This window comes from Paramacrobiotus metropolitanus, unplaced genomic scaffold (genome assembly GCF_019649055.1).
Source record: "Paramacrobiotus metropolitanus isolate TYO unplaced genomic scaffold, Prichtersi_v1.0 Parri_scaffold0000049, whole genome shotgun sequence".
NCBI classification, from domain to species: Eukaryota; Metazoa; Tardigrada; class Eutardigrada; order Parachela; family Macrobiotidae; genus Paramacrobiotus; species Paramacrobiotus metropolitanus.
Window position 1 is genome coordinate 348,641 of NW_026570269.1, and position 16,481 is coordinate 365,121.

Here is a 16,481-nt window from a genome sequence, read left to right on the forward strand (position 1 = left end):
AGGATGACCTCGTTTAAAATGTTTAATCATATCCAAGTTGCTTTCTTGACATTATTTTCTAATAAATTTGCTTTTACCGACCGTAGGGCACAAAAATCATATACTATTAAGCACACGTGTCCGTTCGCTTGAGGAACACATGGATTTCGTTAGTTAAGTATTAACCTTTTAAGTGTGGAAAAAACATTTAGATTGAGGTGGGCAAGTACGTAAGTTAATTACTACTTTGTTAAAAACTGAAGCCCCAGAATCTATGCAAATACGACGTAAAATACTAATGCCACGGATACCTCCTAACACTAACACTGGCTACCGGTACAGAAGTTACAAAGCTTTAGAACATATACAGATCAGTGGAAGTAGCTTTAAACATGAACCATAAATATTTATACAGCCACTCCAAGTTGTTTCCCAAGTGCAGAACGCCATATAGCAACAAACTAACATATAAGGGGGGATCCATAAATTACGTACGCAGCGAACCAGGGAGGGAGGGGTCCAAAAAGCGTGACAAGCTGTGACGGCCTCGACGAACCCAGGGGGGAGGGGGTGGTCAGCTCCATATATTACGATTGAACGAACCAGGGGGGAGGGGTCAAGCAAATGTGACGGACCGCTACGAAGGGGGAGGGAGGGGTGAAAAAATCGTGGTTTTCTGCGTACGTAATTTATGGATGCCCCCTAACCCCATTTGCCGGCATTACGACAGTATTTAGAAAAACTACAGTAAAGTAACTATAACCATTCATGAAAGAAATCCCAAGAAAAAAATGACGTTTCCATATCAGAAGTACGTAATATTATCACCATTAATGCACCAATTTATCCAGTTTCACACCTCTCAGTATCACTTTTCCATAAGAAACATGCTGTACAACTCTTCATGCTCTTTACTGGTGAATTTGGGAATAAATTGTACTTGAACCACCTCAGAAAACCCTTCGGAGACCGTCGGCGAGGTGTATTTGCCTTTCCACATTCTATAGACCATCTCTGGGACTACGTCATGGGTTGGGTCGATGATTTCACGAAACTGAAAAGGAAAACGGTAAAATTTATAATCAAATAGAAAATCGACAGAAGTTCTTCTTATATACGGTTGAAACAAAAAGCTGATCAACCATGCAGGTGTTTTGCTGTACTCCATACAAAACAAAAAAGGCACTAACACAAAATTAATAACGAACGTATTCGGATACATATTCCGACCATAATCTGAACTAAAATAAACAATGGTTCTTAGTTTGTCATTAAACGTCACCAGTTAAAACGTACCGTATTGTTATGCTGGGCATGTTCAATGGAAGTGGTGAACACAAAACAACGACATGGCACGTGATATTTTTTAGCCAAACTGATATATCGGTCGCGTGACTCCTTATCAGGATTGGTATTATCCACCACGACACTCTTGCCCTCCTGCAGAGCTTTATCAGTTGCCGCCACACACTTCTGCCACGTCTTCAAGGTGTCCCGATTAATATGCACGTAGCTGCCGGCTTTCAAATATTCCCGAGCAAAATGACTCTTTCCACTGCCCTGCAGGCCGACCAAAACGATAACTTCCTGCGAGGCCGGCGAAAGGGGCACAGCGGGAGATAACAAGACGATCTTCCCAGCAGCAACATCGGCCAAGTAGGCTTTCTGTGTAAAACGTGTGAAGTTGACGGAAGTTGTGAAAATGGTCATTAACAACAGTGACGTACCGGATCGAAAGACGTAATCTCGTACTTTTCCGGTTTGCGGTTCAAGAAAAATTCTTCAGGTGTTTTAAATGGCAATCCACAATTCAATGCGAACTGGAAAAATTAAGACAAAATCAAGCGTTGAAAACAGCAGGCTATGAAGGCTGACATCCCAAGCCATACCAAGCGGTCAGCCAGAGAGAAATCTTTCTTTTTCTGGGTAGCACTTGCCGGTCTTCCAGCAGCATCTGTAAAGTAATGCATTACACATAAATAATGAATAATGAGAACAAAATTACAAAATAACAAGCCACTGATTTAGCCGTCATATAACCTATTGATTATTGAATCACTTACTGAATATTATTACAATTAAATTTACAACATCTTAATTTTATCCTACGGTATATTCGCAAGAATATGCGAAAGGGGATCGGACAAAAGTGCAGTAAATAGAAATATCGTAATAAGGTACCCTATCAAAATACATAGTGACAAATTTTAAGCAAAAAATAAAACAAAGTGTCGTAAATCATGATGCTATCCTCAACCAAAAATTAAGTGATTATAACCGTTTATATTACTGCAAGCGCAGTCTGAATACTTTTAATAATGTGGCCAAGCGCTAAGATACCCTACTCTTCTCCACATACCTCCTACAAAGACGCTGTTCTTCATATCAACTTCAATCCCTCCATTGAAATCTTTGGCGTACGTGTGGAACATTCCCGGACAAGGTTTCCGATTCATGCCCTTGTCGGTGGCCACGAAGACGTGCATCGGGATGCCAATCTTCTTAACGATGTCCTCCACTTTCTTCTGCCATTCCCCAAAATTCACCTTCCCTTTTGACACACCGCCCTGATTCGTGAATATGACAACTCTGAAATCCTCTTTGTTGTAGAGATCCTTCAACTTGTTAGGAACTTCGGGATACAGGAACTGCCAATCACTGGCACCAGTGGCAAACACTTTCCCGGATTTAGTTGTAATCAGTGTTCCATCCAAATCGAAACCAGCCAGCTGCAAGCGTAATCAAATCAACGATAGATTAAGTTATCCCGGATAGGTGTTAACGCATGCAAAATGAATTTCTTATCCTACCTTTTTACGAGGCTGGATGCTGTTCTCACTAGACCAAACGAACAATCCCTCTCCCAGATCCTTCCACTGAGATGTCTTCATCGTTTTGCTCTTAGGTTCGTCGGTAGAGTGATCGTCGCTGCTTTTGCGCTTAGGACTGTGCACAACTGCAGATTTCTTGGGCGAAGCTTTCTTTGGTGGCATTTTACGACAGTTCTTTGAGATCTGAACTACTTATCACAGAAACAGAAAAGGATGGTGTCACCACAGCGACCACAGAATCTCAAACGTACGGAAAGACGCAAGAATCCCAGATGCAGAGGAGAAGATGAGAGCAAAGTGAAATCACGAAATTCCAGACGATCACCTAGTCCGCTCGCAATAATCGGCCAAATAGACACAAAATTGTCCTGATACCGATTCGAATTCGCGATTAGCTGTGCGAAAACCGAAATACTCTCATAAACTGAGAAATCGTTATGATTTATCATTTATAGTTGGGATTCCCCGCTCGCTTTTATACGAAGCGGTCTCCAGCCGAAATGAAAATTTGCTGACGCCTACAAAAGAAACACGAACGGTCTTGCATGAACAGGAATCTGACAGATGATCGACGACACGAAGGCGAGCGAATGGAGCAGCCGCCCTTGGGCTCGTCCTTTCGCAGGCGTAAAAATCCCACTGTCCACATGCTCCGCTCGATACTCCAAATTACCAAAACAAGAAAACCTAGAAGTAGCGCGGGCCGAACTTCCAGTCCGCTTTGATTTTTGTCATTAAATTTTTGATTTGTGCAAACTTTTAAATTTGTTTGTAAGTTCTAATAGATATAGTTTGATAATTAAAATCTAAATGTCTCCAGCATACATGATTTGTACCCTATTATCGGAGGAAACTTGAACTTATGTAGTTATGTACTTTTAAAGTGTAAATCGGTGCCACAAATGGATTCGTTGCGGAGAAGCGGCGTTTGCGCTTTGAAATTGGAATGTATATTTCTAACTGCGCAGCTTCGCGGCGGTTTTCCGAGGTTTGCAATGGTGCATAGGCTAGCCCACTAGGTAACTTATTGAATATTTTAACGCTGCAGAAAAGCTGAGGCGCAGTATTTTTTCGTCAAACGGTATGCAAACACTTCCGGAACCGAAACATGGAATAAAAAGCAGTCGACTTCGGAATATTGTATCGCCTCGGTGAAGTGAGTACTGACATGAGTGACATTTGTACATGGTAATAAGTAATCAGTTAATCATTATTGAATTTTACCAGTGCGACAGTGCGTGTTACATGGATTCCTAACTAATGAGAGATATTCCTTCGTTATGCAGGAAATCCGATTATGAGAATTACTTGTGCACGTTGCTGTTACCAGCCCCAGTTCGCTCTACCGCCTTCGCCATTCGTGCCTTCAATGTGGAGTTAGCTCAGATCCGCGATGTCATCTCGGATCACCGTATCGGCAAGATGCGATTGCAGTTTTGGAAGGATGCTCTGGAAAGAATTTATTCCGGGAATCCACCTCAAACACCCGTTGCCCAGGAGCTTTACCGTGCAGTGCAGAAAACACCGATGTCGAAAGCTAGTTTGCGAGATTTAATTGATGCACGCGAAGAGAGCTTGCACAATAAACCCTTTCGGAGTGTGGATGCCGTGGAGGCGTACTCTCTAAAAGCAATTTCTCCGGCATTTAATTTGCTGTTAGAGGCCATGAAGGTGCAGAATGAAGATTTACAACTGGCAGCGCAATATCTAGCTAAAGCCATAGGTAAGCAACACTAAACGTCACCGGAAGTGCGGTGCTGTTTGGATTTGTCATTTGCCTGCTAAGTAAGCTTGGCAGTTGACAGCTCTGCTACAACACTTTTCGCGGCGATGTTCTGCCTTTTTTTAAAAGCAAACTTTTTTTACCGTGAAAACGTGGTCTGAATTTTAATTCGTATTTTAAGCAATTTTACACATTTTTGTTACTTATTGTACGCCCGAGCAGTATTTGCGATTTAATACTTCTATAATTCTGTTTATAGTGTGTAATTGTGGTGTACCACATCCAACGTTTCAACTGTTCTGTTACACCTTAAATATTTATTTTTTTCACTTTACTGTTCATCTTTGGTTTACATTGCTTTATGTGTAATTCTTTGTGAATTTTACAGGTATCAAAACGGTACTGCGCTCTGTACCCTATAACTTGCAACGCGGAGTTGTGCTGATCCCTGTGGATTTATTAATAAAGCATCGTTTATCCGCTGACGTTATTTCCCGTATTGGGCGCAATGTCGATGTATCCCAGGGAATGCCCGTAACAGAGGAAAAACGAAAAGGATTTCGAGACTTAACGGCTGGCTTAGTTGAAAGATGTGATAACCATATGGAAAAGGCTGCAGCACTGATAAAAACCGGTTCGGTTGGCTCTCCTAACGCTAAAACGATATTTTTGCCGACAGTATCATGTAGAAAATTTATTAATAGATTAAAACTGAATAATTTTGATGTTTTCCAACCCAGTCTGCGGCAACGAGATGGCCTTTTACCTCTTAAATTATGGTGGCATGCCAATATAAAATTTTGACCGTTTTCGTCCAAAACATTGAATGGACGAGTACTGTTCTGTGATGTTTATTTTGTTTAACGTGGACTGATTGGACACGACTATGAATGCAGTAAAAATGCCATAAGCGTGACAATTATTATTGTAATGATTTCAAGGGAATACTGTATACCAGTTCACGACATTATCGTTATCCAACGGATAATCAGACTTCAGAAGCCGCCTTTATTTCAATTTTCGGACATTAAACAAACAGCCGGTTCACGAAGAAGATCAGACAGGGTTACGAGCTCTGCACAGTTGCTTGTACTTCCGGTCCTCTATTCATACTGCTGTTTTGCACCGCCGCAGAGGAAGGACTGTCTTCGATATGATTTCGTGTTGCCGAGGATGTGAATTTACTGCTACCCGATTTGTAATAATCAGCATAGTCATATGTTCTAAAAGGTGTCTTGAAGGACATCGTTCCGAAATGGCTGGCTTTGGCCAACTCCACCAAAAGCCGATTATGCATGGCTTGGCAGATATTCGTCACTTGATAACTAAGAACTTCCCCGGAATATGGTGAAATGAACTGCTTTAGGAGTTCGGTGTTGCGATAATCCAGGACAAGATACTCATCACGGCATATCGGGCACGGACTGCCAATCGCAATTTTGCCTTCTTTCTATAAACAAAAACAGAACGGGCCATAGCATCGCAGTGCTGTATGGAGAACAGAATATCCAGCTGTTTTAAAAAGGACGGAAACAGCAAAAGCTTAGCAATCAGAAAATAATAATACTTCAGCCAACCGTGGAAAAGGCAAGTTTAACGTAATTACATTACGGAAGAAAATAAAAATAAAGAAAATAAAATGTCAAGAAAACATAAAAACTTTCCAACAGCGATACAGTACTTACAACACACATTCGCCTAGTCTTCGATGGCGGAATGCCACCCTTGTGCGGTCTTCTGTAGGGCTTCCATACCGGTTGCTGGCCGTACGTGTTGAAATAGGCCTGACTTTTTAGATACTCCGCACTGGTTTGCCACGGTATCAAACGGGTACGATCACGCGGATCGCGTTCGCTGTCCGCAACTTTTTTGCCTGCTGCAGCAGGCGCGTCTTCGGGAGCAAGCTGCTCATCTTCGGCGGGTTCAGCTTCTTCAGAGACTGCGGCATTTGATGCAAAACCTTGAGAATTCGAGGCGCGATAGGATTGAAAACTGGAGAACCCGGGTAAGATGTGTTCGCTTGGTTTGTGGATGTAATGCTGCGACTTTCCCTACCAAAAGCACAATAAAGAATGCAGCTACTCAGAATATGCCAGATGATAAACGCGATGCAGCTGGCAAATAACTCACATGGACACAAACGGATCCTGGCAAACCGCAGAACGTCACGGATGAGGTTTGAATTCCGCGTTTTGGAATGAGTCTCAATGAATTCCGCAATACAACGCGAAAGCAAGACATTTCAGCGATTTCTTACAATCTGACAGATAAGCAAACTGCATAAACCAACAGTTTAAAGCAGTTCAAGCAGACCGCAACCCAATTAAACATCACTTCCGAGTTCCACCAAGGCAGAACAACATGTCAAGCTTTAAAAAACTTCGACATTTCTAGGATATGCATATACGCCGCATATATACTTCAACGATAAATTCTGAAACTTGAAAAACAACCTTTTAAAGGATCGAACTTTGCATTTCTTAAACGTAAACAGTAAAGGTTTTATCATTTAATTTAAATGGTAAAATAAATCTTATCGTTAAGATTTGCTGTTAAATTGCAGTTTGCAATCCGAAACTTGCTGTGTATTTAACTGTGAAACTGTGACAGGAGAAAAAATCAGAGAAGCTCAGAAGCATCAAACCCGCAGGGGGTTTGCCCACACTACCGTTACGTATGTACCGTACATGTTGCCCTAGCGCCCACCGATTGAATTGCCACAACAAGCGCATGGAAGACTCTCGTCGGCTCGGACGACCTCCCGGAAGAACGTCTGCTACATCCAGAAAGCCTGGGACACACTGGCAACGCTTCGTGCCTTCTCTAACCATAAGCTGACCAATCTCCACAACTCCGCAGTAGAAGTCGCGCACCGAAGAGCGATTTCGGTACCGGAATCTAAACTCTGGATTCATGCCTGACTGGCCGCTTGTCTGCGCAATCTGCTGGATGAAACCGCACTTCAAAACGGCGTCGCATTGCGTTTGGCAGCGCCGATCGTCACTCCGCATACTGGTGTCTGTGGTGAACCCGTCGATGAACTCTACAGGCATGGTCTTGCGTTGTAGACGTCCGGCCGGAAAACTCCCAAGACACAACGGCATAAGTGAAGAGTTTGCTCGTGGTTTGAAGACCGCCGGTTTCCCCTGCAGTATGGAATCAAAGCGCTTGTCTGCGCGCTTGTCAAAGACCCTAGGTGACTGGATGTCATGACCCTCGTTCCTTGGACGCGCGGTAATCCACTGGCCATTGACGTGGCCTGCGTGGACACTGTAGCCACATTGTTCATACGTCGACTTCACTTCAGTGAACGCCGGGCAAATGGCTGAAAGGGGAAACCTGGCCAAGCACAAGCTGCCAACTTGCCGCGTTATGACTTTGTCCTCGCTGCGTTTGAGATTTACGGCCGTTGGGGAGATGGCACCAAGGCGCTAGTTGACAAAATCGGGAAAAACCTAGCCGCAGCAACCATACAACAGCGATCAAAGGTGTTCTTCCGGCAGCGATTATTCATTCAGATTCAAAGATGGTATGCATGCCATCTGCGTAATGGGAACGCTTTAATTTTGGGATGTTTATTGTTGGGAGACGGTCGAAAACTTTAAAGTTTCTGGGAAACTTTAAACCCGGGTAACTTTAATTTTGTGAATGTTTTCTGTAATGCAGGAACATTTTAATGCGGGGAGACTGTAATGTGGGGAGACTTTAGTGCTGGAAGACTAAGACTTTAATACCGGGTGTGTGTTCAGTCAAGAACTTACTATAGCTAAATGGTCGTTTATAAGTGTTGCATTCCGTAGTGCTTCAACTTGTGATGCTTGTTTCTGTGCGTGTACGCCCAGAGACTGGTAGATGGGGGCTTTAATAAAAAATTTTTCTTATATTTTTGATAGTTGTGGATGCTTCTGAGATTTGAATAAGCACCATATTCCACGTACAAGAAACCCGAACGAGTCTTTTATTGCAACGTTAATACTGTATTGCACACCAGCCAGCTTCGTTCAACCATTTTTCTGATGCAAAATTATCTGGATACATGCAGAACTGGACATCGAGCCGAGCGAGCCGTTTTTGTGGTCTGTAATGCATGAAGCTAGGAAAATAATATGTCCTTCGCCCTGGCCACAGATATTTTAGAAAAACAGAAAAACAGGTGGCCACAGAAAAACAGGTGGCGGATTAATACTGTAAGCCGGGTTTCTATCAATACATACTTCGCACTTTTAAATTACAGTATCTTAGCACACATTTAGCTCTTTTACAGACGTTTACCTTTACACACAGTTTTAGCTTGATGGTCAGTTAATATTGTATGCCGGTTAAGGGTTAGAATGTGCAAGTAATCAGTATCAAATCGCTTTCATGATCCATCTAGTCTTTTTTGTTAGAACGATCTGCGATCAGAATATTGTTGCCCTTTCGCAATAATAATTTCTATCTTGCAGTAACTACTTGTTGGGTATGTGTTGGGCATAGTGGCACTGCTGTTATGTTGCAGGTAAAAAAAGGGCATACTTTGTAACAACAATGGAATTCTATAAATGAAATATCTCTTCTATGTTGTCCTGGTTGGGTAGCCTCGCAGAATTAACCTCCGAGCATGAAAGTCTCCCGACATCGAAGTCTACCATTGCTCAATCATGTTGTTTGTTTAAATGCATGTTTTCGGTGTCTTTGTTAATCATTTTGTAAGCTTTCCGCTGCGCGCCACACTGTTTGTATTTACGCGGAGCCTCTGACCTTTTCATTTTTCCTGGACCGTAATTTATCTATTCATATCAGTTATACGGAATCTGTGTACATATAGGCGAATGATGCATGTACAAATTACAATAGCCAATGCTGGCTGCATAGCAGAGATTTCAGTTTTCACTGTTATTACTTTGCAAAGTACACAATGTAATTATTCCAATGCGTACTGCACTTTAAAAACGATATTAAGTTTACTAGACTAAAGTTTCCTGAACTTTTAACACAAACTGAAACACATACAATGCCTGCGATGCGTCACAAAGGTGGCGGCGTGCAGGCCAACTGCATTTCATCAATTAGCTGCTCTACAGACTTTCCAAAAACTTTGAATAAAAAATGGGATACTGCACCGGAACTGATGCTTCTCAGCATTGGAAGCAACAAAAGCAGCTTGCCGAAGCGAAGTTTATTGCTGTTTGTGTATTCGGACAAAACCAGCTGGGCCTGGTCCTGGAACGTCTCCACTAGAGCCATTTCTTTCACGCCCTGTACATCTGCAAAACAATTTAAAAATATGTTATACCTGCCGAGTGAAAAATATTTAAATTGCTAGTCACTACTGTAACATGGCCTTATAATTATACAAAGCGTAGCAGAGCATTGACACATAAAACAAAATGGCGTATCCTACTAGACTACTACAACGTTATACTTTTACTGCACTATTTCTACAGTAACTGCATTGTAAGCTATGAATTCATTTTGATATTTATGTTGCAACCTGCGGGTCAGCGTGAATGAAATTACTGTACTCGAATTTATACAAAGCGCGCTAAACAGATTTGCTTCTATTCACCCTAATCTACTTGCCGGAAAAGAAGAATACATAAAAAAACGTGATTTTTTTATTTAATAAGGCGTGAATGTACTAATACGAGGACTAATACCGATGTGAAATGAAGTTTGTATAGTTTCTATGAAGTTATCAGCTCACCGGTTCGAAACAGCGCAATTGCTTTTATCAGGGATACTTCCGTCGCATCAAGACGATGTTCTGAAATTTTGGACAAAGCTGCGCAGAGCTGCTGCATTTCTTTGCAGGTCTTGTCCGCAATCACATCAAGATAACCTGGAAAGAAAAATCGCATACAACTCGACCATACTTAACTGCAACTAATAAGTGTAAATAGACGCGCAGTCTATATGAAATATTACTCAATTTTGAAAAGCAGAAGGACTGTACAAAACGTTATTAATAGCTTCCTATATAATACTCGTACATGCCTTATTATATATTAGTAATCACTAATCGTGGACATGTTATAGTACTAGTAAGAAACTGTGGGCACTCGTACTACGTTTTCTAGTGTTGTCTCCTACTTATTGCTTGAGAACTACTTACGTTTACGTAGTTTCGAGATTTTATAGTTTTCGAATTCTGTGCGCAGAATTCTCCTGCAGATAAATTATCGCCAGCTGTTCTTTGCACAAAAGGTTCTATCTCATGCTTACCGGGTTTCGTTTGAGTGTACGTAAAGACATACATCTCCAACCATGACATTTTTAGCAGCAACGTCTGGTCGTGAAAGGGCAACTGCAGAAATGATGGCACCGAGCGGGCCCATCGCACGGCCGAGTAAATTATCCACACCGAACTGTGCTGCAGCGCTTGTGTATTACCGGTCGTGCGGATCAAACTGTCCACGGAGAAACCCGGCAACAGACCCGTACTGTTCATCTCCGGGACCTCCCCGCTTTTGTACGGAGAAAACGCCGTATTGGATGATCCAATGGCGGGTTTGGAGGATATTGCAGCCGAGGTAGTGTGGAGTTTCGGTTTAATTAGCGGCACCGGCTGCGCAATGGAAGGTGGAAGACGAAAGGGCAGCGGAATTCCATTAGAAGAACTGTATAGCATAAAAGAGGAGAGGGAGTCCAGAAAAGGGTCACCGGACAGAGAAGCACCGGAGCGTACGGATGAAGAACATGTTTGACCGGGGAAGAAAGTGGATTCAGATATCGGAGATGCTGTCGATGAGGAGCGCCGATACGGGAAGGATCGTGGTGCTCGCTCGTGTTGAACGGCTAAGCAGAAAAAATATTATGCACATTTTATTCAAGTACCGAAAATAACCTAAAGATTACTATATCTGTTTGCCGCTCGTTCGTTTCGTAAATAATTTTATGATTTTTGTGGTATTTTTGTGGTAATGTGATTGAAATCGTTGAACACTACCATTGCACTGCGCTCGAGCTCGTATAAGCTATGTCCGCATCTTATAAGTTACAGTACACTATATACTTAATTAATGTAGATATTGCGCATACTGCACAACGGCATACTTATTAATATTTTGCACGCAAATAAAAAACGAGTGTTATACGCGAGTACGAGTAAAAATACGTATGAATGTAGAATTTGGTTTAATATTAAAATTCGCATGACTCGCGCTGTGTAATTACCTATGTAATTACCTATAAGTACGACACGGTATTAGCTTTACGCGCCATTGAGCTTTAACGGCATTTTTGCTCGGTGAGATGAAGATTATTATTTTGCCGTCATCAGTGGTTAATATACTTTTCTCTCAAAAGATAAAGAACTGCAATTCTGTGCTTGATAATAATTAATATTAGCCGGGGACTAATCAAATAGCTTCATTTCTGTGCTTAATCAAACAAGGGCCCGGGACTTTAGGAACTTGCATGTCATTCTGTTGAAGCAAAAGTAAGTAATTATAGAAAGAACGTAAGTAGAAGCAGGAACAGACTTATAGATCGGAAGCAGAAGTAAGCAGATTATTATAAAGCAACGAGATTGTTCTGCAACCTACGACTGCCATGTCATTCAATGATAATAAGTAGCGATTCCTGGAGCTGGTTTACTTTAGTGGTCATAAACGACGTACGCGCGGAAAAAATGCAACCACTTGAAAAACCTTAAAGGTTAGCATTGCAGCGGCTTTGATGGAAAAAATTTCCAGTCATAACCGTAAGGGCACACTTATTCATTTTCTTCCTTTCAAGACGACGAACACACAGTGCAAAGTCAGCGGGATGGGTCGTGCGTCCGTGCGCACGCATAGGATGATTGTATTGCACAATGGATGTGGCTTAAGGAAATGTTAGCATGTCAAGTAACCTAATCCTTTGCTCTGTTGAGCTATCCCGTCAAACAGCTTGGCCATTCCCACCGTAAGTGCCTGCACATCACATCGCTCCTTCCCGGCATTCGTCCGCGTCAACCGGAACCAACTAGCTACTAATACACCGTCCATACACAGCCGGCTTAAATAATGCAGGCAAGAGAGGCGGCCGCGCGCGCATCCAGTACATTGCTTCAAGTGGAAAGGGATGAGCAGAAGTCAGTGCCAGAGAGACGCGCGCGTCGTGACTGTGGCCGGCCGCAACTCGGCTTGTTTGCCACAAACATTGATCGAGTGTTCTTTGGAATCACTCCATAGGAATCATGGATATGCATTCGGCCGCGGCACATGCTGATAAACCATTTCTGGCGCGGTTTACGTGTGGGAATGCCACCGGCTGACGCGGGTGTCGATCGGGAGAGTTTGCTAATAATTTAGTAGACTAGGCCCGGCCTCAATTACCGTTGATGTATAACCACGGCTAACCGTCTGATCAAAACCAAACAACCTCTCCAAACTGTTTCCTCCTGTCCAGTTGGACATGCTAGCTATTCATCTCCACAGTTTGTGTGCGCCACCGTCAGATCGATGGGCATTTTCATCAAGCATACATAATAACTGCTACAGTGAATTGTGATTATTTGAAAGGCACTCGTCAAATTCTTATTTCCACTTGATAATGTGTATTACCATCATGAATTTTCAATCAGCCCGGAAACTATAAACATGTACGGCAATTCAATTAGAGCAAGAACCAACTTTTATATATGCTAAAACTAAAGAGTGGCGATCTCCAAAATTACTGTTAAGCATGCACCCATATTAATGGTGAGTGCGCCACTAGCACATTCTACGATATTTTTAAGCAAAGGTCACATCTGCTTTGGCTTACCGTCTCGGTTCATTTTGACCTCAAGACACTTTTTGAATCGGCAGGCTTGACACTGATTACGCCGGTTCAGATCAACGACACATTTGCCGTTTTCCTTGCACACATAGTCCAGATTACGACGGATGCTGCGCTTAAAGAATCCTCGGCATCCATCACAACTGGGCACACCGTAATGCTTCCCGGATGCTTTGTCGCCGCACACGCGGCACAGCTGACTGTGCGTGGTATTGTTACTGGACGCAGATCCCGTCAGTGTACCGTGACTAGACGAGCGCGATGTCAGCCGTGGCGAATCGACAAATCTCCCAACGTTCGGTTTCTGCTCATCACAACTCTCATGATCATCCGCAAAATCGTTAAGTCGCGGTGAAAGTTTTGGCTTTTTGATTTCTGTGCAAAAGGTAAACAAACAATCACATGATAACGGATTCCCATACACGAGTACAATTATACCAGCATTTGTGTGCAACCAAACTGGCATATATCCGTAGTTCTAATGTTAACATATCTCATCTCTTTTTAATTACAGTCAATAATTAAACTGCCCACGAAACTTTGAATGCCGCTTTTATTTTAGTAGGTTTTTCATCTATCTACATCAAGAGAAGTGCATCACATCACCATTAATTAGAGAACTGCATCACCATTAATTAGAAGTGCTAATACGATTTAGCGTTGATAGATGGAGGTATGTAGTATGCAATATGTTCGACCAAAACAGAAGCCACTTTGACCTGATCACAACAAATAATAAATATGCGGATATTTTCTTATATACTTGATTACGTTATAGGCTATCGATTAACCATTCATCACTCAATATGTTTAGTGCATTGGTTTACAATCAAGCAACAAATATCCAAATTCTGATTGAGTTGTGTCAAGGAATGGATATCGTTATGGATGAAAAATAGAAAAAAATGCCATGAAAACATCCAGTGGATTTAATTTTAAAGCTAAGTCATTTTCCGGCAACAAACAGTATTATTATGGAGGATTTTTCTCATAGTGACCCAATATACTGCTAACTGCTAAGTTGCTAATGTGCATTTTATTGGGCTGCTTTTACCGCAAATGCCTTGCTTAGGAAATAATTAGGCCGGCTAATTGTGCATGATAAGCGTAAATAACTGAGTAAAATATAGCATATTAAAGCGCAAATAACGGTATATTAGTGCTGACCTTACTAACCTAACTAGTCACGCACACACTAACCTGAGTCCTGACTCTCGTCCGGAAAGCAAGATATTACTGTAAATTAAAAAAATGATTTTCCAGTGCGGTAGCAAAAACCAGTACGCGGTGCTTGACTGCTGTTGTCTGCTCACGAACGTTTGCCTTATGACTATGGAATCGGGCATGGTGAACTGCTTAAAGGCATAATGCATAGTTACTTAAAAAAGTTGATGGGTTCCATCCCTAGACAATCCTCAACTTACGGACAAACTTCTACAAGTAGCTAGAAGATTAAAGATTTTGCTCGTGAATGCTACTTGTGTTCTGCGACTTCTATCGGGGCAGCCAGTGATCACAGGAGCGGGCAAAAGGAACATATATCTGGCTACAATCACCGGCAACATCGCTTTTCGCTATTGACGACTCTGGAGTGACATGACCACATTAAATTTCAATACTGCCTGAGTGATTTCTAGTTGACTTGAAATGACGGCAATATGACATTACGTGACCAATTTTCACGCCCGCTTAAACGCCAACTTCTACTGTAATGATTGACACACTGGTCTTAACGGCATAACCACTCCAGGGGAAAAATCAAAAGTCCTTTAGCCACGGAGAAAAACTTCGGTGCCGTTACATGCATCGATAATCGAATTTTAATTATAAGTGTTGACAAGAGATTAAAAAGGATTCTTTACCTGACTGACCGGTATCGGACACGGGAGAGAGCGAGGACATTGCCGGATGGATGATGGTGACCTTTCCAGGCGATCCGCTGTGTAGGCCGAAGTAATCGTGTTTTCTTTAGCTTGAGCTAGTTGTTTGGGCCTTAAAGCTCAATCTACTTGACAGAAAAGTCAAAGGAAAGATCCAAAGATATCGTCAAGCGCACCAGCGCCAGGCCGATCGTTTGCCATTCGGTCGCGCGGTGGCAGCGGCGGATACGTAAATAAAGGAACGGAAAGGATGAAAAAGAGGACTATCGACAGCATTCAGTGCAAGTACGCTCATGACATCCTGCTATGCCTTGTGTGTCTGTGTACCGATAGCATGTTCAGCGCATTGTCCTGGTTTAATAAAAGTCAGGAAGAAGAAAGTGAGCTATCCTCGATCCGATCGTATCCGGTCATGTCGGCATAAGATGCCGTACGCAGTGGCGCTCTATATGCTGTTATATGTGTGTGGCGTTGGTTAATTATTCGATTATGATCATGTTCAGTTGGCCATGTTGAAAAGCAGTTTTGTTGCTCAGAGGCGATCGTATTGCTTGTTGAGTTTGTATTGGCGAGTTTGCTCTCGTGGGAAGCACGACAGATGTGACAATTCCTTATATATCATCGCCCTATAACTTATCCTTGCGCTTTGAAAGCTGCAAGCTATACATTTGATCAATGTGGGCATGTTATGGTGTCGTATTTGAAAGGCTGGACTTTATTTAAATTTAAACAAAAAGTTCGAGCGGAAGTACTAATCAATTCGCAGTCTTCTGCACGGTACTCGCAAGTTAAAAAATTAAGTTATCTCCACATCCATGTGGATTACGCTTTCAGCGACAAATGTACACGAGCACTAATACTTTTCCACTCTAGGAAAAGGCATTTTTCTCCATAGCTTATAGAAACAATATATACAGAAAGATACAAATCAAAGTCAGATGTGCTTTATTAGGAGAATGGTGTTTATATCTAACTGTTTATCGACAGTATTGCTAAACTAGCATATTGCAAGTACAGTACTCGTACTTATACATGTTTCAACCGGATCGAAAGCACTGCTGTAAACTGCACAGTTATAGTTGCAAAACTCAGTTTAAATAACCGCAAGTATTTATTGCTCTAATTGGCAGAATATGAAATTCTGTTCATGCTACCTGTTTGCCAAATAAATACTTTGAACGTAAAAAAAATCTGCAAATAGCATGGCTGTTACACTCAGAGAGCATCAAACTCAGTTTTCTGAAAACTGGAGGATAAAGGTCAACCATACATATGCTCAAGAAATGCTGGCAAAGGCAAAGCTGTTGAAGTTACATACCTTTA

At 42.1% G+C, this 16,481-nt stretch overlaps 4 protein-coding genes across 4 annotated transcripts; 1 reads left to right on the top strand and 3 right to left on the bottom strand.

The window, feature by feature from the left end:
• Window positions 1–326: 326 nt before the first annotated feature.
• On the bottom strand, window positions 327–3,336 carry LOC129591928 (uncharacterized protein F21D5.5-like). Its single transcript, XM_055487812.1, has 6 exons — window positions 2,790–3,336; window positions 2,339–2,708; window positions 1,869–1,933; window positions 1,707–1,799; window positions 1,276–1,644; window positions 327–1,033 (listed from the first exon to the last, which is right to left on the bottom strand). Exons 1-6 carry the CDS (start codon window positions 2,970–2,972, stop codon window positions 848–850), a joined length of 1,266 nt encoding a protein of 421 aa, XP_055343787.1. The 5' UTR covers window positions 2,973–3,336; the 3' UTR covers window positions 327–847.
• LOC129591929 (NADH dehydrogenase (ubiquinone) complex I, assembly factor 6-like) lies at window positions 2,954–5,446 on the top strand. The gene is made up of 4 exons (XM_055487813.1): window positions 2,954–3,798; window positions 3,859–3,966; window positions 4,097–4,533; window positions 4,922–5,446. Exons 1-4 carry the CDS (start codon window positions 3,713–3,715, stop codon window positions 5,335–5,337), a joined length of 1,047 nt encoding a protein of 348 aa, XP_055343788.1. The 5' UTR covers window positions 2,954–3,712; the 3' UTR covers window positions 5,338–5,446.
• A 32-nt stretch (window positions 5,447–5,478) lies between these two features.
• LOC129591930 (uncharacterized) lies at window positions 5,479–7,125 on the bottom strand. The gene is made up of 3 exons (XM_055487814.1): window positions 6,664–7,125; window positions 6,219–6,584; window positions 5,479–5,983 (listed from the first exon to the last, which is right to left on the bottom strand). Exons 1-3 carry the CDS (start codon window positions 6,772–6,774, stop codon window positions 5,600–5,602), a joined length of 861 nt encoding a protein of 286 aa, XP_055343789.1. The 5' UTR covers window positions 6,775–7,125; the 3' UTR covers window positions 5,479–5,599.
• A 2,415-nt stretch (window positions 7,126–9,540) lies between these two features.
• On the bottom strand, window positions 9,541–15,463 carry LOC129591863 (nuclear receptor subfamily 2 group F member 6-like). The gene is made up of 5 exons (XM_055487710.1): window positions 15,141–15,463; window positions 13,264–13,653; window positions 10,738–11,310; window positions 10,220–10,354; window positions 9,541–9,779 (listed from the first exon to the last, which is right to left on the bottom strand). Exons 1-5 carry the CDS (start codon window positions 15,178–15,180, stop codon window positions 9,541–9,543), a joined length of 1,377 nt encoding a protein of 458 aa, XP_055343685.1. The 5' UTR covers window positions 15,181–15,463.
• Between the last annotated feature and the right edge of the window lie 1,018 nt (window positions 15,464–16,481).